Source organism: Rissa tridactyla, chromosome 15 (genome assembly GCF_028500815.1).
Source record: "Rissa tridactyla isolate bRisTri1 chromosome 15, bRisTri1.patW.cur.20221130, whole genome shotgun sequence".
NCBI lineage: Eukaryota > Metazoa > Chordata > Aves > Charadriiformes > Laridae > Rissa > Rissa tridactyla.
The window spans coordinates 14,994,485-15,016,142 of NC_071480.1; the positions used below are offsets into that span (position 1 = coordinate 14,994,485).

Genomic DNA, 21,658 nt, shown 5'->3' on the forward strand with positions numbered 1-21,658 from the left:
CAATTTGTTGACGTCTTTCTGATAACGGAGTTACTTCAGGTTTGAACTGAGAGGCGCAGATCAATTTCATAAACAGAACACAACCCTTACAGTAACACGTAGTTAATTTTTCTTTTGACTTGAACACACACAAAAATATAGTTACACTTCCTTTACATTTTCAAAATTCATGTCAACAGCAATTCATTGAATTACAAGCCTATACTTTGCCCCTTGCCTTTGACAACACTAGTTAGATAGTGCAAGGGGAAAAAAAATAAAAAACTCAACTTCTCAAATAGTCTGCTGGATGAATTACCAGGTGTATTCTTATACAGAAACACTTCCTCTCTCTACTGACCTTCTTCTATGCGTTTAACGTTTCCATCGATACAAGAACGATTATAAAAACTTAAACATACTTTAACTTCCAGTGCTTCCTTCAGACACATACCAAGCTAGAAATTCCCACCATTCTGGCAAGACTTAGGAGCTTTATCCCAACACAGAGTAATAGTGATACTCCAGTTATCTGCCTTATTTACACCCTCTGAAGCTTTTGTCCACTATTTATATTCACACATATGATGAACCTAACATACAGTAAAAGACATTCACTAGCTGTTGATACAGATGCTGTTCTGCCCAGAAACGTAAAAAGAAAAGAGATGGCATGAAAGATTTCCACTATTAAAAAGAAAAAAAATTAATACATTACCTTCAGTTGAAGCAGCATCAATCATTACTCGTTGCATGAGGACTGGTTCTAATCCAAAATCAAACACAACAGTTTGGCGAAAAGTTCCAAAGATTTCTGTGTTGAAGGCTATACTGACTTTGTATATATAATGATCTATTCCATTCTGGACCATCTTTCCTCCTATCCATTCCTGACAGTTTTCTGGAACTTCTTGTGATACCTGGGTAGTGCTGTCTCCAGCAGATATTGCAACGATACTAAAATGTGGACGATGGGCATCATAAAGCAATGCCACTCGATACAGCATTCTTGCAGGCTATAAAAAAAAATGCAAAGGTTGAAATGACAGTACACTGGAAAACTGACATTATTTCAGGAATATCTTAATTTGCAATCAGATAATGAGAGCTTATATGAACTCTCAACTTCTTAGAGCAGGTTCAAGTCCTGCCTGCTTTCCAGAAAGCTGGGCAGTCGGTACATAATCACCAGAGCTGCTGGGAAAGGAGAGAGAGAAGGGACGGTGCTAGGAAGTTTCTCTTTTTTAAAAAGAATTACACAACTGAAATCTTAATTGCAAAAGGCAGGCTATGGGCTGCATTCTAGTTATTATTGACTCACTTTCGAAAGATAAGTAGTCCTACCTTACAAGTGAGAGCAAACGTCCATGTCTGATGAGACTTTTTGGTGGTGACAGTTACCGATAGCTCAGGATTATGTTCTACTCTCACTCCTTCTACACTTTCACTAAGCTAGATTAAAAGAAAAAGAAGATAACATTAAACTTCTACAGACAGAATCAAAATAAAAACATTCAGGAAAAGGTAGTATTTTTTAATAGAAAAGGTAGCATCTTTTAACAGAAAGCAGAAAGAATGGTTTCCTAGATTGTGCAGGATTGATGCAAGGCCTGCACAGGAATTAATGAAAATATGTGCTAATTCAGAGAGACACGCAAGCCAAAGCTACTAGATCATACCATGTAAGCAAAGAATTGCCCATTTAAGGGCAATTAACCACAGCACTCGATTTTTAAAAGCCAACTTAATCGTAAATGTTTGAAGTCGAACAGGATTCCATTTTGAAAGAAGGACGTGATACAATGAGGCCCAAAGATTGCATTTCCAGAAGACCCCAGATCTCACTGACATCAACGAGACACCAGGAAACTAGAATCAGGCTTTCTGCTCATTAATGCATTTTGCATAAAGCCCACTCTTCCCAGATTTAATCAACAATAGATGGACCGAAAACTCCTTAGGGTCAGTGGTAAGTAGAGCTGGTCGAATGCCACAGAAACGTTCTTTGGAATTCCAAACAGCTGCTAAGTTTGATCACATCCATACCCCGCACTCTTCAGTATTCTAACTTTTTTGAACATTTGGGGAATTGGCTGTTCTTCATACAAGTGCCTGCAGCTGCAGGAGGAGCCACGCACAAACAAGAGTATTCTCCACTAAGTCAGAAAGCTTCGCCATTTACTTTTCTCCAGTTTAAAGAGTTCTCTGCCATCTAGACAAGGAACAGGAACAATACCACGAGACTTGGCCAACCCATCCTGCACTGGGAATAGTAAATATGCAAAATGAACAAGCTGCGATTAAACCATAAGCTGTAATTCACAAACTCTACTGAATTTCTGAAAAGAATGAGTACATTTGAAGACATCAACTTAAGTCTCCGGTATCTTTGCAAGAAGACATAGGGCAGGATGGAAAGAGGAGCAAATCGGTTGGAGAATTTCTTGGTAAGGAGTAATTCGACCAGCTCTGATAGTAAGGGCCAAAAACAGGCTCATCTGTTAGTTTTAAATATGAGCACATAGGGAAGTAGTATATTTTCCTTACCACTTTCTCAGGAGATAACGAATTCATCCATTTCTCAATCAAGGTTTCCATATAACTGCCCGAACATTGTTTGTTTTCCTTCTGCTGTTTTAATCTGATCAAGCGGGAAGCATATCGTTTTTGCCATTCTGTTAGCTCTTCCTGGGAATGTGCTGAAGTACACTGTGCACCGTACCTGCAGATCCCTTGCTCTAAAAATCTACATAAAATAGGAAAAACGATTATGCCTTGAACTTTTCGGTCTCCAATTAAAAAAAGAAATTTATCAAAATTTTACTTTTGAAGCCAGAAGGACATTCTTTAAGTCTCTCACAGAACTAAAGGCAGTTTGGTCCATGTGACCTAATTTGGAAATACATACATCTATGCAGCGTTTCGTAAGAGAGACAGCAGCCTCTCTTACTGCAAAGTCCAGAAAAGTATACCAAATTTCTTTGAAACACAGGGGGACACAAGTCTTCTTACGAATTTTCCAGCTTCAAAGAAGGAAGAATCAAGTGTTTGTACAGCAATTAACACAATGAGATCACGGACCATCCCTGAAATGACTAGGCACTGTATTAATACGAATAAAACACTGTTAATCAGGGGCAAAGGGAAGATATAGCAAATTTCCTCCAACAATTACATTATTAGGTGATAAATACTCATTCAGCAGCTTTTCCTGGAGCAACAGTGACATCACATGGTCCTTTCTACTAAATACACCTACGCAGAAATCGTCTCTCAAGGAAAAGGGTTAATCCTCTTCTTTGTAAAGCGTGGATCAGTCTAAAAGGATCTATTTTTGCAGAGGTTAAGGATTTGTTAAAGTACATTTTTCATTTAATGGCATGTGCTGATGCATCAAAATTAATGATATTCCAAAGCCTGTATGCAATTTAATCGTTCGAGCTCCCAGAATTCATTGCAAGTGTGGGCAAACACCTGTATAACTTGGGAACTATTTTTATAATTAAACCTTGTATTAAAATTATAAAACACAAGACAGTAGCATTATTTTTCAAACTGAAGCACTTCAAAAAATGTATGACAAAATTAAGAATAAAATGGAGGGGGGGGATGTATATTCTGAAGGTACTAAGAAAGTACTGGATACCCAGAACACACACCAGGCCAGGAGGCCGGTTGGTTGGTTTGTTTTGCATAAGGAGACTATGAAGAGTTAATGTAAGCATCACATTTATTACAAATAAAGCCAAGCAGGCTGATCTCTGCCACGATATTAAGTTTATAGAAACTCTGTAAACATAACTGTATTTGAATTTCAGGTGGGGTATCTATGCATATACTTAAACAAAGAATCTCTTCCTGCAGCGATGAGCTACTGTAAAAAAGAAAGGACGCACCAAGACTAAATTAATACAGGGAGTCAGGACCCCACACCACTGATGAAGACAGCGGAAGGGGATCAGTGGCTGAGTAACCTTCCCATAGCACATGTACTATGTAACGTAAGATGAATCAGAATATCAACTTTGAACTATGTGACAAAAACAAACAACACCCAAAGGCACCTGGATATCTAGGCCACACTTTTATCAGTGGTTACAATTTGATTTAGCATACACTTTTTCCTTTAAGAAAAGTGTAAGTATTTAAAGGTTTGCATGCCCAGAATATAAATAAAATAAGCATGATACATATCACGATGTTACTAAAGGCATTCTCAAGCTATGTTCCTTAATATATTTTGAACTAAAATATTTTTCCTGGCAGTCAATTTCAGTGTTTTTATTGTAAATTTTCCAATTCATCATTGCATTAGAATGCTAAAGTACAATTACGATTTTCATGGCCCAAAGTAAACGGAATGGAAGCATATGGTGATCTGTTCTTATTAGCTACACAGCAGATTTAAAATCAAGTGGGTTTCCTTTTCATTATTTAACAGGAAAATATATTACTTTAAAATTTGTCATCATTATGCAATTTTTCCAAGTTCTTATTGTTCATATTTTTAACACTGTTTTTTCTCATTTTTAGTTTCTTATTTAATACCTCCTGCAATTCCATAGCTTCATTATCTAGAATAAATATGCTGTGCTCCTACTGCTTTATGGCACACGGGAAAAATAAACCACAGCTTGAAAAATTCATATTCAGTACCTGCAACTGCCTCGTCCTAAGGAACTAAAATCTTTAGTCCGTGGTCAGAACGACACTGCTCATACGGATTTGCTGAGTAAGGCACATCCTTCTCACTGTAAGGGTTAACAGCGTGCATAAAGCTCATTACAGCTTCAGTGGGAAAACTGTTTCAGAGCAATGGGTGGAAACATGGTATAGATGCCACTCAACAGAAAATCATCACAAGCTAAAAACTGCTGAATAGGCACCAGATACGATAAAAGTCAACAAGCGTTGCTAAGATTTAGCATCTCTATAAAATCACGCCAGAAGTAACCCAAATTCAGCAATTCAGTCATGTCATTTTAAAAGCAGGTCAGATTCCTGCTCGCATTTGTAAAACAATTTATTTGCATCAGTTAAATATATGGCAGAATCAAGTGCATCATGATGGTTCCTTCCCATATATATTAACACAGCTTTAGGTAAGGAATGAAGATTAACAACACAAACTACAGGCAATATTGACTAGTAAACTGAAAAAGACAAGGAGGAGAAACTCCAATACAAGCCATTGGGTCTTCAGCACGGCAGTTCACCTCTGTGCACTGCAGCTTACGCAAAATGGGAATAATGAGATCCAGAGGGAAATTCTACAAACTTTTTTTTTCTCCAAAGACAAAGCCCATTTATCTGAAGGCATGCGCCCTATCTGCTGTCAAAGCACACGTCACTGAGCTTCAGTTTGTTAACACCGTTGGCTGTGGGAACTTTACACATCTCTGAAAACGATACAAATTAGAAAAGGTGGAGGAAAAAGATAGGTGCTGACCTGTCACTAGAAAAATGGTCCTCGAACCAAAAAAATTGAGCTAGTGATTCCACGTATAAACTGAGGTGCTTCCATGTAAACTGACCCTTCCAAAAATCTGTGAATGGATCAACTCCTGTTTTAACAAGTACTTTCATTTTCCTGACCTCTTAACCACTCTGTCAGCAGCTAAATAAAAGAGGTATTATGATCCCTTGGAAAATGTTGGTATAAAGCAACGACTTACGACGTTACCTTTTACATAGTGTATATTCTTCACTGCTTGTGACTCCCCGGGGTGGAGGGCGGAACTGCCAGCCATCCCGGGACCCTGCAGAGTAGGCAAAACTTCAGTCACTTTTTTAATTGGCAAGTATTTCTGAGTCAGATAGTAACTGTCCAGGGAGCCATATCTCTAAACAGCAACCCAAAGTCTATTTGTACACAAGCTAAATTATCCACCAAGAATTTTCAATCCTTAACAAATTGAGGTACAAAGGCTGTGAAGGCAAGTTTCAAACAATTTGCAGAACGGGGCAGGTTCTGATACAGCACTTTGACCAATAAATAGAAACTTCTGCCTCCAAATTCAGTCAATGATGAGATAATTCTACCTCAGTCCCCAGAGCTCATCACGACGGTCAAGCCCCCTTCTTTGCTTTTTGATTGCTACGCAGTGCTGAGCACTCAACAGAATCCAAGTCTTCCCATTACAAAATGAAGCAGCTTTAGAATTGAGTTACTTACCTTCTTCTAAATCTTCTACAAGATATCCTGATGGTACTTTACCAGCTGCCTACAATCATATAAAAAAACCCCACAGTTATAAAGGAACACAAAACAATTTCATTAACAAGCACTGCTGTGGCTTCTTTGCTGTCAAAACATATTTTAGAACAACCAATACAAGAATATTAATCAGAAGTCTGAAATCACTTCCAGTCACAACCATGAATTTCATATTAACCGAACAAGTGGACTGAAGTCATTGATAAAAGGAAATCTGACATGAACGCTGAGTCCACTCATTGTTAGAAGAAAATTTTAGAGATTTTTACAAGACCAAATTCCACCCTGTGACTGTTTTAATGTGGACTGCAGTAAAGTCTTTAAAAGGCCAAAAGTCTAAACTGTACTGAGATGTATTTCGGCTTTGAATCTACATTAAAAATAAAGCCCAAATCAACAACAAAGCATAGGAAAAAAAAAGAAAAAAAGAAAAAAGAGGGAAGTGGCAATTCAACCAATAGACATGACAGATTAACCTCTAATACAAAAAAAGGTGACTGAGAGGACATTTATATTTGTTAACCAATTTCTTAAGTCATGTTTATTACTTCAGAATCATTTCCAACAGGGAAAAATACAATAAATAAACTCTTTCTACTCGCTACTTGAAGGCAATCAACAATCTATTAGCATCTTTCTCTACTTTCTCATACGTCATGCAAGATTGCGATGAAAGGCTCCTGAATTGGTAGGTGGTAAAGAAACAGACCAGGGGAAACAAAAACGTTTCCACTGGTACGTTCATAGTGGGCCCAGATCTCCTGGGATACATGAAAACAAGCCTTTCAGCTGCTTCAGGTACTGCTCATTGTTTGCCCAATAATATGCTCATTATTACCTCTGTTTCAGCAAGAAGTGTTTTCAGTCGTGTCAGATCTTTAGTTACCATCCCGTTCTGGGGGAAGAAAGAATATTAATACCTCAAACACATAAACCTTCACATCCATTACACCACAGCAACAAAGCGCATCCCTCCGGCACCACCTCCAAGAGGAAGGGCAAGAAGGAAAAATGAGTTTGACTTACGATGCACAATTTGAAATGATGTAGTACATAACACTGAGCAAACGCTGCAGTAAAAAACGGAATTTTGCACTAGCCAAAAATTGCACCAGACTTTGAGCAAGTATCAGTCCAGGACAATGCAGGACAGCAGCATATGTAGAACAACTTGGGGAAAAATTATTTCTTGTGAAGTTTAGCTGCCACTCAAGACAAATATTAATAGCTACAATACTTATTGATTGCTATCCTCCAGAGCAGAACTCCAGGCGCACAGCAGCCCTGGGGGCAGCACAGCCCAATGGACAAGGGCTCAGGAGATCTATGCGCTGCTGTAGCTTGGTGGCTGGGTGACCTTCGGCAAGTCACTTCACCTCCCCATGCCTCAGTCTCCTGTCTGCAAAACGGGGACAGTGATACTGACTGCCTTCACCAAGCACTTCGTAGGCTGCTGGTGAGAAGCACTCCGCATGAGCCACACGCGGTATCCACTGAATGAAACACTTCAGCTCCAAAGGAATCAACATAAGAAACTGTCACTGCTGCTGCAGTGATGGATTAATTTCTTCTTAAGGATCTACTTTACAGATTACCAATTTCTACAGTTTCATAACTCTCTCTGCTCTGATGTAGACTATGTAACTTTTGGAGTTTTCACTAAAGAGCAAAGATTAGCCACGTAACTAAAAATAACTGCATACTCAAGTACACCTGAAGTAAAAATCTTTCAAAATTGAATTTATCTGAAATACATAGCTAAGTGTAACAATTTCACACTCATGTAAGTCAAAACTTTGATTAAAGGAACACAGACCTGTGGGTTTTATTTCAATAATCTCTTGCAGAAATTTAATTAAGTGCTACTACATTTATTGGACTTCTCCACATTTTGACTGTGCTACTGAGCAGCAGAAATTACTCTGCTGAAAACTTACACACCCAACAATTCTCACACTTCGGCTTTTTTCAAAATGATTTTTGACTTCTTCAGCAGAAATGCTGCAAATTGAACCTGTTGAGCTTAAACGTATTAGAGCATAAAAATTAACAAGTTTTTAAAAAAAAAAGTTACCAACAATCATTCTCTTAAGTCACTGGGGAGGAAACTGGATGGATCCCAACTCTTCAATAAATTCATTCCCAAACTTTGTTTCCTTTCTTCTCTCAGACAATGGCACAAGTCAGTAAATCAGCTGTTGATTTCAATATTCCTACTGAAAACAACTGTGTCTAACAACCTAAAGCTTGTAAAAACCTCTCAAATCCTGCTGTGGGACGACACTCTGGAATTATATATGAAGCCACCTTTATTTGTACAATAGCTCAAAACAAGGGCACTGCACATTTCCTGTGACAAAGAGCTTTTGGCTATTTGACTACTTTTTTCTGAAGGCAAGTTTCCTTCGACCTCACCAGGAATTTCTCAAAACATTTTTTCATTAGAAAACACCAGCTAAACAAAGAAAATATCCCCGTTCTTTATGTAACAATAGCCAACAGCCAGGCGGGGAGGGGGAAGGCAGGATATATACCAGACAGACAAACAGAACTCCCTCTTAAAAACAACCTACTGGTTAACTTCAGTACTAAGATATGGGAGACGTGATCCAATTTCAAGGTAACAGGCTCTCCCACAACACCTTCTGATGTCCTTTACACGTTCCCGGAGGTCTGACCAGAGCTGCTCTCGTCTGTGCTATGACCACGGTTCTGGGTTTAGCATCACCAGCAGTTCATGGTGATGAACTGCACGCTATTTAATCTAGATTACAGAAATAAAAAGAACACTATCCTTTGGAGACTTATATAAATGTCCGTAATTTTCCCCATATGAGTAGTCACATAAGAGTCAGTTACTTACATGGATGGGGTTAAAAGCATCTTTACGAGTTTTGACAGTTCAAGGATAACATGGAAGCTCTGAAGTCAAACCCTTATCTTTGTCTCGAAATGGAAGGCTTTTTTTATTTCCTGAAAAGCTTTTCATGCTGTCTTAAAACTTATCATGGGGCAGTTACTTAAAAGTCGTATCGATAATTTTCCTGCTGTGATGGCTAATCGTCCTGCAGTGCGTACAAAACAGTGTCAGGTGTAATTTAAGAAAACTAAACAAAAGTTTGAGACTCGCATAATTCCATTAAATTGCACCAAGTGTCCAAATTATTTTGTATTCCCTGAGGATTCAGAGCCAACAACAAAAAAACTTTTCAAAATCATAACAAGTCTGAAACACTGGTAATGCAACAACCCAGGTATCCCGATTACATATGCCTACCCATATACTTTGTCTTTTTCGTACAAATCATTTTTCTTGCAACCTGCCAGTCAAACATATGTTCAGAAGTTCGTTATTAAACACGTTTTTAAAAAAGGAAATACAAAACTGCTTTTTAAATTATGTAGATTGCGGCAAACCCACTTACCAGTGATTCACCCATCAGTGATTTGGAAAGAACATTAGACACAATTTGCAGCTTCCCTTTAAGATGCATGCAGCAGAGCACTGCACGGAAAGATCCATCGCCCTTGGCCAGCCCCTCTCCCAGCACTGCAACACAAACCAGCAGCTATTAGCTTCAGCACAGGATACATTCAAATAAACTATACACAGTTTCCCTTCACCTTTAACATGAAAACGATGTCTGAAACTTGGGTTGAATCCATGGCTTCTTGGAAAGACAAGTCTTGGATGTGAAGGAAGTATTACTTGCTCTTGTCTAATATTAAATTGAAACTTGTCTCTCACCAGCTAAGAAATGCTGTACATGAGCTCAAAAAAGGTTGTAATGTTTACAGGCTAAAATAGGCAAAAATTGAATGTGGGAAGGGTAAATTCAAATATCTGACACAGACACAAAGGACCTCCTCTTCACAGAAAGGGGAAAAAAAAAATAGCAACCAACAACCTCTCAGCAACACAAACATGCTCAGGAAGATCCATTCATGCTCACAAAAAGCATGCCCTGTCGTTTCCAAATATAGCTAACCTCCTCGTGGTCAATTCCTGCTACTTTAAAAGGGCTTTTATTCACTTACGCTGTAAAGTGCAGGATATAGGAACGATTGTTTGAGTCCAGAAATTTACAGGCTCCATGTAACAGAAAACTTTCCTAATGCTTTCTAGCACTGGATCGGATAGCCAGCCAGACAGACGCTTTCATTGACACTTCCAATAGTGAAAGGATTCATTTCACGATATAGACGTGCTTCAGACAAGCAGGAGTAACACTTAACCATATATATTACCTGTCCAGAAAACGAAATGCCAGAGCGACTAAAAAGCTAGTAAGCTAAGTATGTGAGTTGAAAAGAAGGCTGGACAGTTGTTTAAAATTACGGAATTGTAATATATATTACTGTTATTGCAGGCAACATCAACATCTGTGTTTATACTGCTCCCCATGCAGATGCAAACAGCTCCTGTTAGTGCTAACAGGAATTTTACGTTCACCACAATTTCAGGATTACATTTTAGAATAATAAATCAAAACTCCTCACTCAACAGACGTTGACATCATTAACAGAAATCGCATGAAAGACTAAAGAAAAATCAGTCCCACAAAACATTTACATAAAAACCACTAGACATCTCTTCAAAATGAAATGGTAACTAAATCCTGTTTAAAGTGCCCCAAAGATTAGGCTGAATTTACCACTCTGATGTTACTGACCACATTTCCAAAAATAGCGCTTACTTCCCAAATCAGAAGCAGCAGTGCCAGAAATAGCTTTAACATGTCTGACAGTTTGCTATTTTAACCTCAAAGATTAAATGTCCAATTATGATATTCCATATCATTAACTGCATAGTATCGACCAAGCTAAAACATACAGTTGCTCATAAAAAGTTACAACACATTAAGCAGTATCTTTTGGTAAAGATTTGTGTAATAATTTAACAGACTGTAAATCATTATCATTCCTTGCAACAGTGCAAGCAGCATACTGTAAAAAACATACATTTCTCTAGCTATTCCAAAACGTACTTATCATTCAGGTTAAAATAAAACACTGTCATAGGTATGCAACGTGTCAAGTCTCGTAAAAAGACAGAACAGCAGCTTGAATAAAGCTTTGTCTACCAAAAAAATTGTGAGTATCAAGAAGCGTGAGTATAAGGTAGGCCGTACTAAGGTTGTTTCTTCCCAAGGATATTTCAAACATAAAACTAAAACCAAGACCTTTCAGGACCATAAACACAGATACTCTAAACTGTCAGATGCTGGGCTACAACTGACAACAGCACAACAGGGAACCACAACCAAATGGTTCATTCATATATTTATAAAAATATGGGGGGGGTGTATACAAATACACACACACCATTTTTATATACATGCATAAATATGGCATTAAGAAGTTGAAAAATGTCCTCAGTTTTAGTTCTGGAAAAAATATTTGCAGAACATGTTGGCATGAATTAAGGAAATTAACATTAAACTGGACGCTGTTTCTTTGTTACTAATATACATTTGAAAGCTGTTTCCTCTACTTAATTAAAGAAGGGAAAAAAAAAAAAAAGCAGATATCAGTGCTCCTATTCCACCCACTTCTATACCCGTCCACTGAGAGAAGAAAAATAGTTAAAATTACAGTTCCTTTGAGATACTGATAAGTGACACATATGCCAAGAAAAGGTTTCACAGATGAACGTCACCCATTTACCCCTACGACAAACCCATCAGATCTCATCAATGAGAATACTATTCATTAAACAGCATTCTCCCTCCTACCTCCTTTAACCGTCATTCATCTTTCCACATGTGTCTCTTGCTTTTACTTGCCACCATGAAAGACAACTGTGAGGTTAGTCAGAATATCACACCCTTGGCATACATCAACCATTAAAAGAAGCAGCTTTAAAAAAAAATCCAACTATTTTAAGAATGGTACTGACGAAGCAGTGTTCAGCCTTTTTAAATTTATTAAACTTCAATTTTACACCTACAGAAAGCAAGTTTACTTTTCTTAGTTATGTTTTATGGACACTCACGAGCAGGCTGCAGAGCCCCACAAATTCCCCAGACTACGACTTGAGTATCAGTGAAGACAAATGCATTAAAAAAAAAAAAAACAACAAATAAAAAAACCCTACCCCCCAAAGAAAACCACCACTAAACCAGAAAGGAACGATATAAAGGTTGTCATTGCTAGTAGAGGAATGTCAGAACAGCGTACCACACAGTCTTTGTTACAAAACTGTGTTTGAGGAAGCTTCCTTTAACATTCAAGAGTAGTTAAGGAACTAAAAACTGAAAGGTGGGATCTACTCACCTTTTCTTTCCAAATCTAACTGACAAATCCTGTTCTAACACTTACCAAACTCAGCAAAGACTTCTCAGAGAGTTCTGAATCACTTGCATTGTATATGAATAACAGAACATTAGAAGGATGGTTAATTCCTTTAAAAGTACCCCAACTGAATAAGGCAGTGAAACGTGAAAGGCTCAGCTTCCATGTGACATGCACATTTGGAAGCTTTAACAAATAGGAATAAATGTAAGTACATCATCTTGATTTTCTCTGAATCAAGTCTCAAAATGTAAACCAAAATATCGACCATGCCCCTAGGAAAAGAGACGGAACAATCAGCTGTCTTTATCCTCACAAGAATCCTACCACCATCGATTCATCCTACATTTGCATACTAAAATTTCTACTAGCCAAATAGCACCCCTGTGGCAAAGACATGCATTTCAGTTCTGGTACTTGAAAACGAGTTACAAAACAGTGAGGTCTAAACAAAACCGGGAAAAAAAAACTAGAAAAAAAGCAGATACATAATTTTAACTCATGGGAAAAAAAAAACATCATTAGCAAACTAACAAATCTGGGCATCAGTTTCATAAATTCAGACAACTGACTGCAATTTATAACACTATGTAATAAAAAAGAAATAAGCATACCATGCCTACAGTCTTCATCTGCTTGCCCATACTTTTTCTGAAAGGTAAAACATGAAAAGTTTAAAAATGGCAGTTATTCCAGTTAGCATAAACAACTACATTGTTTGAATTACAAGTTTCTTAAATTTTTTTAGAATCCATTACTTCATCTTTTCCTGGATGGAACATGTAAAGAACTTCAGGCACATGTCAAATATAATTTAATTAATTCTTAGAATGCTGACCTTTTTTTCAAATTCTCAGCAAATGAACATTGTAAAAGAGAAATATGAATGGGCAAATGTATATGTTTTACATGTGTTTGCAGGTGGTCACAACACCTAGGAAAAAATACAAAAACTTAACTTTCTTTTCTAGCTACTGTAATTTTTTTTTAAAACTTGCACTAACATGGTGCTGCTGAAATTTGTAAGGTACGTATTTTATTTTACTCTGTCTTGTCAGCGGTGATTTTAAAAATTATTTCATTTAGTAAAACAAGAAGGAAAATGTGGAGGGTTTTTTCTTTTTTTTTTTCTTTTCTTTTTACTTATAAGCCTTCAAATATCTATATAATTCAAGTCTTCAATAGGAAGGTTTTGATTACAAGTATTTTTTCAAAGTCCCTGAAGACTTACTGCAATAATTTCACCACGATGAACACCCAGATAGGTGCCTCACAGGATTCCCCAAGACATCCAGGTCAGAAACGTGTGAAATCCTGCTAAGCACCTACCTGCATATCGGCCTACATAAATAATTCTCAGAAGCCAAGTCTGCAGCAACACAACTTCCATTAAAGAAAAAAACAATAATAACCTTAGTTATTTCTGAACCTCTTCCCCTGAGGAGCCATAAGATATGTCACATCTTATTTTAAGAAGTTTCCCAATTCTTGTTTTGCACACCGAATAGTCCAATTCGGCTATCTATTTAAAGAATGCTTTAAAATGCTCCCTAATCAGACGGGCAAGATTTGTTTTAAAGCTGCCCAGCAACGTCTTACAACTTGGCCAAACTTTTTCCAGTAGGGATGAAACTGTCCATTCCCAATACATGAAGATTTGGGGTGGACAAGGCCCCTGTAAATCTGTAATAACATTTCCAAAACAGAAAGGTAAGGAAAAATGTAGGTGCATTGAACAAGTTGTATGTTTATTCTTAAACCCTGTAATGTCCTTTCCTTTCAGGAAGTGAAGGTCTCTGATGCTTTAAAGGAAGGGCACGGATTGGGCACTGGCATCACCTGTCGCTCAGGGTTGTGACTCGCCTTGCATTTACAAACCTTTCCAAAGACCGCCGTTTTCACAGTTCCACTGAAACTCTGCCAGAGTCTAAAAGTTGCATCTTTCACCAGATGTGCTCTAGCCTAGCCGTGGAAAACTAGTGTATGATCAAGTATTAAAAGACTAACGTTAGGCCTGTGCAAATGGAGCTACGTTAGGTATGAACTGGCTACCTGAATTCTGGCATTTCTTAACTTTGGTATTTGAGTGTTCAGATTTACAACTTTAATTTCATGCTCTTTAAAGATACGGTAATTTGGTACATAATTCAGCAAAACTGTACAAACATAATACCCTAAAACCAGACATTTTGCCTTCCTGGAATATATTTGTGAATGTGGTTTGGTTTTTTGGGTTGTTTTTTGGGTTTTTTTGGGGGTTTTTTTTGGGGGGGGGGGTGGAAACAGGGTTGGTTGTTTTTGGGTTTTGGGGGTTTTTTTAAGTATTTTTCCTCATTCTTTTACAGAACTGTGATTCAGACTCAAACTACTTAGAGGTCCCAATCCTGAAAAATAAACAGATCAGCGAAAATTACAAGACAGAAGCCTCATATATGCTTCGGCAGGTGGGATTCTGTGGCAAACCACCATGCCAATCACAGGAAAACGCTGAATTTTATTTAAATCTTGACAGTACGAGATATTTGATTGCTCTTTCCAGTTCACTAGATACTTGTAAAGAGTCACACTCACAAGTTGTAAAAAGGAAGCAATTCTATACAGAAGAGTCTCGATTTTGATGCGGTCGATTTGTGCCTGGCATGGCTCCGGGAGGTGAGCTGGGGGGTACTGGCTGAGGGAAAGGAGAGCCTCTGTGCAATGCTTCACTGCCACTTCATAATCCTGCTGCTTAAGAGATTCACATGCTTGTTCACATGCCTTCTCTGGTCTTCTGTCTGCCATGACTCAGGGACAGAAATCCTAGAGTGGGGGCAGAGGGGATGACAAAATGTTGGTTAGCTGTATAATGGCAGTGACAACTTGCCAACCAACTTCCGTTCCCATCTCAAGGTGCTGTGTCACATCCCTTTCGTTTGATGCCAGTCACATTTCCTATCCCAAGCTTTCTCATTGACTAACTTCTTCCCAGTCTTTCTTCCATCGCTCCCAGCTTTCAGTTTTGATTCTAATTCAAGAAGGTATTTAAGCCCGTGACTGATTTTAAGAATATAAGTAGTGGTTTCAAATTCTAAAGTCAGCACTTTCCTACATAGAGGCTTTGGGGTCTTCACTGACAACACAACCTTTGCTTTAGAAGTAATACAACTCATCCACCAGCTGCTCTTTCTCCAAGCCTGCAGCGACTTACTCCATGACACCTTTCCCTTCCAAGCGTTCTCACCTACTCTCAGGGGAAGGAGCCGCTCTCTCCGGCTGGGTGAAGCCCAACGGGGATGGGCAAGGACGAACAAGAAAGAACTGGAGGTCAACAGGAAATCTCTTGTCTCTTCCTTCTCTTGGTTTATTTCCATGTACGTCTGCGAAAGCCTAGATACCCCTGCCACACCAACACCTTTGTGCACAACTTCTAAAATAATTTTAAAGTCAATATTTTTAGGGGCAAAAAAAATTGAAACAGTTTTGATAAAAACCTGTACACAAGACAGACAACATTATCTGCCAATAAACTGAGACAAATGGTTATCCACAACCTAAACCACCAGTAGAATCATGGAATGGTTTAGGTTGGAAGAGACCTTAAAGACCATCTCATTCCCACCCCCTGCCCCGGGCACGGACACCTCCCGCTAGACCAGGTTGCTCAAAGCCCCGTCCAACCTGGCAGAAAAAAAAAAAGCAAAGTATTTCTATAATCCCTGTCTACATTCTCCCTTCATTGACATAATATTTAAATACATGATACATATCCCTAGAGACATTATACTTCAAAGCTGACTTCACAAAAACGTGTTCTGATAACTGAAAGAGGAAAAAAGGTAAGTTCCCATTTTCATTTTTAGCAAGCAGCATACTATCAATAGTTGTGATTATATATCAACTATTATGATTGCCTCGAACAATTATCTTTAGCCAACTTCAGAAATTCACTGCTAAAAAACTTCCTTTATACTTTGTAGTTTTAGGTTTTTAACCAAACTAAGGTAAAGTAACTTCAAGAAGTTAATCTGAAGGTCAAATAAATGCATTTTCCTTACATGAGAAATAACTCACTATCCCACTTCCCTCATTAACACAAGCCTAAGCCAATATACAGTAGAAATGTAAACAAGACTTTTCACATATTATACAACAGTGTTCTATGTGTTCCCTTCCGTTCTTAAAATTTTATTTTTAGTATGAATACAGAAACATAAAGCAACATTGATTTTTCAAGACAATTTTGACTTAAACCACCTTCCCTTTTACATTTATAAACAAATTTCTTATGTACAACAATGTATCTTCCCAAAAACGAAGGAACACAAGCATGAATATTTTGCAGTTATCCTGACACACATCTGTGACATATGCCTCTTTCTTAACAATGACCTTTCAAAATATTACCTCATTCATCCAGATATTTCTTTTTCTGCTAAAAAAAAGTCCCCATTTTCAATGAGACTATGAACAGGCAAGTAGGTTTTGCATTTCCATACATATGAGTCAATTCATTCATAGAGTAATTCTACTGACATTAAAGATACTCAGCTGGACCACCTAAGCACTTATTTCAGTGATATGAATGTTAGGTGTTCTTAAGTGTTTATGCAAGGATCCTTTCTAGATACAATCAAAAATGACACTGATTTCCATTTCACTAACATTTTAGGCCACACTTAATCTTAGAAGTCTAGGATTTGCTTAATAGTAATACAATAGTTAATTGATGTTTTTCTCGTGTACATTTTGTTTTCCTCCTAAGGGACTGAAAAGAGAGGATTTCATGAACTCCGCTGTACTTTTGATTTCCTCACTTCCTGGCTGACATACAACCAAAATTCCTTTGACCAAAAGTCTCAGCAGAGCTTCTGTGTGTTTATTCCCCAAGAACTGTTTATACACAGACCCCATCCCAACCGACCCGGCCAGCAGAGCGGACAGGCATTTCAAAGCCACATTACCCTGCCCTTCTCTCCAACATGGCACCATCCAAAAGAACATTTTTATTTATCAGTTGCCTTATGCCGGCTGTTTTGATAAATATTGAACTAGCCTGTCTGAGGAGAAGAGGGATTTTACAAGACCAGCAGTGGCCTACGATACTGCAAAGGCCACACAATTTCTTTGGCCAACCTGAAGGCTTAGGGGAGCACTTCAGAGGACATCACGGACTCTAAGCAAAAACCCTTGGATTAAGTTAAGTGGAGTTAAGAGAAGTCAGGACCAGGCTGTCTGGATAACTGGGCTAAACTGAGTCACACTATCAGTATTTCAGAGTGTAATTAAAAAACCCACTGAAGTCACAGTGCACAGGACACAGTGACAGATAAGGAGCCGCTGCAGTGGAATTTGTTTCTTAAAAAAAAAATCTAACCGTAACAAAGAAAAACAGTATGTGGACAACATATGGAAAACAATACACTGAGGCTCTCAGATTTCATTTCCATCCCATTTGCAGACACAAACACACACATTTATTGGGTATTTGCACCATCTACTTCTGACTCCAGTCCATGTGCTGTGAACTGTTCCTTGGAGTCACTCAACTCTTCCTGCTGGGTCTTTAAAAACCCATGCTCCTAGTTTTGGTGCTCTGAGCTGCACCCAAATTAGCAATCGAGATGTGAATGTGAATTGCAACCATGCTCTCTTAAAACCTAGACTATTGTAGTACCTGACCTACCCATGTTTAAAATTACTTCAGAACAGTTAATATTTTAACAGCAAAGGAATGGAAACACTTGTCAAAGGAAATTTATTTTGAGTTCCATAAATGTTTATTTTCAAAAATTTCAAACTGGAATTTCTACAGTAACTCCAAGAGTAGAAATTATTACAGATTAGAACTGAAAGCTAAAGCGTCACAAAGTCTGCGCTGTATTCCCAACTCTCTTTGCAAAACCGAGCAAATAGCTTATGCTCTTCACTTTTTCTGTCTGTAAAATTGAGACTAAAATACTAAGCATGTAACAAAACAAATGTCAGGATTGTTAATTTTCTCAAAAGCGCCTGGAGAACTGCATGGCAGAAGAATTCTAAATTCAAATTTGGGAAACAATTTATTCTAATGGCAAAGCTTAATGCATCTTCAGAATTTTGAAGAAACAGCAAACAGGCATATTCCCACTATCTAAAATTACACACCCAAAACAGGCGAACCTACCTTAGAAATACAGGCACAATATCTTATCAACAGAGCCTTTATCATCAGGGGTCAACTGAAAGCATTTCTTAGCTTTGAATCACCTCACAGCAGCATCACTGCCCACAGAAAGGCTCCCAATTTATGTACTTGAGTAAAATATTTAAACACAGTGCCTGTGAATTCCACCTGATCTGACCATAAGCATCACGTTGACGGGAGCACATACAGAAGTTTACACAGCTCCTCCTCACTGGCTAATCCAGAGGTCTAAATCCTGGCTTTATACTTCAAAAACAGTGCAGTAGAAGAAAGCTTACTGATCTTAATTTCTTTGAAGGCCAAGTCGTGCTCAGCTTAACTTACACAAAGTATCATTTAAAAGATCTGGCTAATTCCAACTGGTGTGACTTAAACCTTGGTGTTTGTTTCAATGAACTGGGAGGGATTTTTCTTTTCTTTTTTCCCCTACAAGCAATGATTTTCAGGCTTACTAATCCTAATGAGTATGTCTCCTTCTTTCCAAACGGATTTTGTAAGCAAACATGAAAAGAGTAACTAAAATCTAACCCCCAAATAAAACCGCGCATTTCCCCTCCAGAACCGCAGAGGGGGCTGGGAAGGGCAGAAGGGACAGTTTGAGGAAGACGAGTGATAAACAACGTGATCTACACCGTCATTTATTTCCAAGTAAACACTACTCCTGCCTGGTGCGCAGGACGCTTTTGAAGAATTATTCCACAGTCTGATGAGTCCAACTTCAAACTAAAAATCAATGTAGGAGGAGAGAACGCCGTGAACTAAAATTTTAGTGTTTCATAGCAGTTTAACTCATGACTGTGCACTTTCACGCTTCACAGCTTACTGATGTATTTTGTGGAATCAAAGGGTCCATACATTAAGATAATGATAAGTTAAAGCATGTGACAGTTCCTAAAAAATTTCCAACAGATGCTTTTTCAATCCACTGTAAAGCATCTAGCCAGATAACTCTCGCTGTACTTCATAAACAAACAGATTAGAGGGCACAATGCTGTTCCTATTAATGTTACTGGCAAAATTCCCAATGTCTGCCAAGACAGAAGGATCAGATCCAAGGTCTCACATGCCAAACTGACAAACAGTAGACAAGTCAGTAAATATTTGCATATTTTAACCAGACATTAACATCTCTTGTAAAGATTTATGCTAAAGCAATGATGTTCAACTTGCAGTCTTACAGCGAGACTGGTAGGGATTTACCGTCAATTAAATATACTTCAAGAGCCACATCCTGGGATTCACAAACTGAAGCAAATGAATGAGACCCATTGCCATGGGGAACATGCAGGGGGAAGAGCCTCTCCAGCTGCCTCCCATTACAATCCATAACCCTTCAAACAGTTCTGCTGTGAGAAATAAGCACCCAAAGAAATAAGCAGCCAAAGCTATTCAGCTGTGTCCTCCAGTTAAGAGCCCGCTGTATTGCAGGAAAGGAGTGGAGAAGAAGGGTTTGCCGTTCCATTGCCTATTGCGGTCAAGCTGGCACGGGCTCCGAGAAAGCAGGGCAGGAATTCAACTCATCCTGTCGCTCTCCAAGGAAATGCGTGCAGTGACCATGCTGCGTGTCCCAACCCTTTGTGATTTTTGAGCCCTTCTCACAAATTGGAAAGGCTGGCCACCAAACCAGACAGAAGTTTTAAACATGTAATAAATTCAGGTAACACGTCGAGAAGAGATAGCTGTTATATCGTAACTTCCCAGCAATTCCTTTCAAAGGGCAAGAAGAGATCTACTAGATTTATTTTTGAGGTCGGTTTCTCTGTCCTTCCCCTGTAACTTTTCAAGTTCAAGTCAATTTGAACTGAATTTCACAGAATTCTGTGAAAAGAGTCACAAAAACGCTGCAGGTTTTATGAAAAATGTGTAATGAGACAGACAACAGAGACCCAGCTTTTTAAGTCCACCCAGGGAAAGAAGTTATAATTCAGCCTCTTATTGATACCAAGAGGTTAGTCACCCCATCAGTTACTGCCATGTGATGCCATTTACCCAGCCAGAGAGACAGCACTGTACCAAAACATCACTCACCAGCAGGAGAAAAACCCTACTTGCTTTTCTTGCCCACAATGATAAAAGCCATAAACTGCATTCATTAGCTTAACTGCTCAAGGATCCATCCAGTATTTTCCAGGTTTCACTAAAGTAGCATTTCCAAACTTTTTAAACTACAGACACTAGCAGTACACACACACCGCAGAGCTTTCTGAAATTTGCTACTGCTAAAACTGAGCTGTAAGCAATTCACATATGAAGGCCTCAAAAATTTGTTGTTTCCATAATGCAGAAAAGTAGTATCTGGGAAGTCAGAAAGTTGGCATGGACACAATCTCTGTTACTGAGGAGTCTTCTAGTTCCCTCTCCCTCAAAATTATCAGGAAAAGACTAACAAGACACATTAATTTACACAGGTATGGAAAGATCTGGGTTCATTTAATAATCTGGATTAATTACAATACATTGAGTACCCTACACAATAAAAATGTTAGCTACTGTGAACATGCCAACATTACAGTTAAAAATGATGGGCCACTGAAATTCATCTCTCTAGACTTTGCAAACCAACTGCATTTGTCAGTACACATACCGAACAAGGGACCAATACATCTCTCTGCTGTTAAATCATAATACACAGTTGCTCTGGCATCTCCAGTGATCCCACTTTAAGGCATGCTTGCACCTCTAGATAGTGTTATCTAATTGTTTTTGTAGTACTGCAAAATTCCACTCAAATACCTTTAGATTAGTAAAATAAAATTAAGTATCTATTTATTTTCCCTACCTATAGCGATAAAAAAAAAAAATCTTATCTTTGCCTTAAGACAAAAGAGTATTTTATTGAAGCCTCCAGGAAGGAATAAAATGCAGTTGCACACAACACAGAAGCCACTTAAAGACACATACACAGAAAAAAATGCACTTTTCTAGTGTCATGACGTATATATCGTGAATAATCCCACACTCAGAAATCATTTAATAAAATGAGAGTAGATAATGACAGTGCACTG

General features: G+C 38.3%; 1 protein-coding gene across 5 annotated transcripts in view; it reads right to left on the reverse strand.

Annotated features, from left to right (window-relative positions):
- HELZ (helicase with zinc finger) overlaps window positions 1-21,658 on the reverse strand; it is a 90,161-nt gene that overhangs the window by 57,321 nt on the left and 11,182 nt on the right. For 2 of the 5 annotated variants that reach the window (XM_054221184.1, XM_054221183.1), the window contains exons 2-10: window positions 15,062-15,289; window positions 13,105-13,141; window positions 9,622-9,746; window positions 7,035-7,091; window positions 6,155-6,203; window positions 5,663-5,738; window positions 2,527-2,725; window positions 1,324-1,431; window positions 698-995 (exon numbers count right to left, since the gene is read on the reverse strand). In XM_054221184.1, the coding sequence (XP_054077159.1) occupies window positions 698-995; window positions 1,324-1,431; window positions 2,527-2,725; window positions 5,663-5,738; window positions 6,155-6,203; window positions 7,035-7,091; window positions 9,622-9,746; window positions 13,105-13,141; window positions 15,062-15,271 (1,159 nt within the window). In that variant the 5' untranslated portion in view covers window positions 15,272-15,289. The remainder of the gene's footprint in view (window positions 1-697; window positions 996-1,323; window positions 1,432-2,526; window positions 2,726-5,662; window positions 5,739-6,154; window positions 6,204-7,034; window positions 7,092-9,621; window positions 9,747-13,104; window positions 13,142-15,061; window positions 15,290-21,658) is intronic. The other 3 variants (XM_054221186.1, XM_054221185.1, XM_054221187.1) reach the window with 3 other exon arrangements.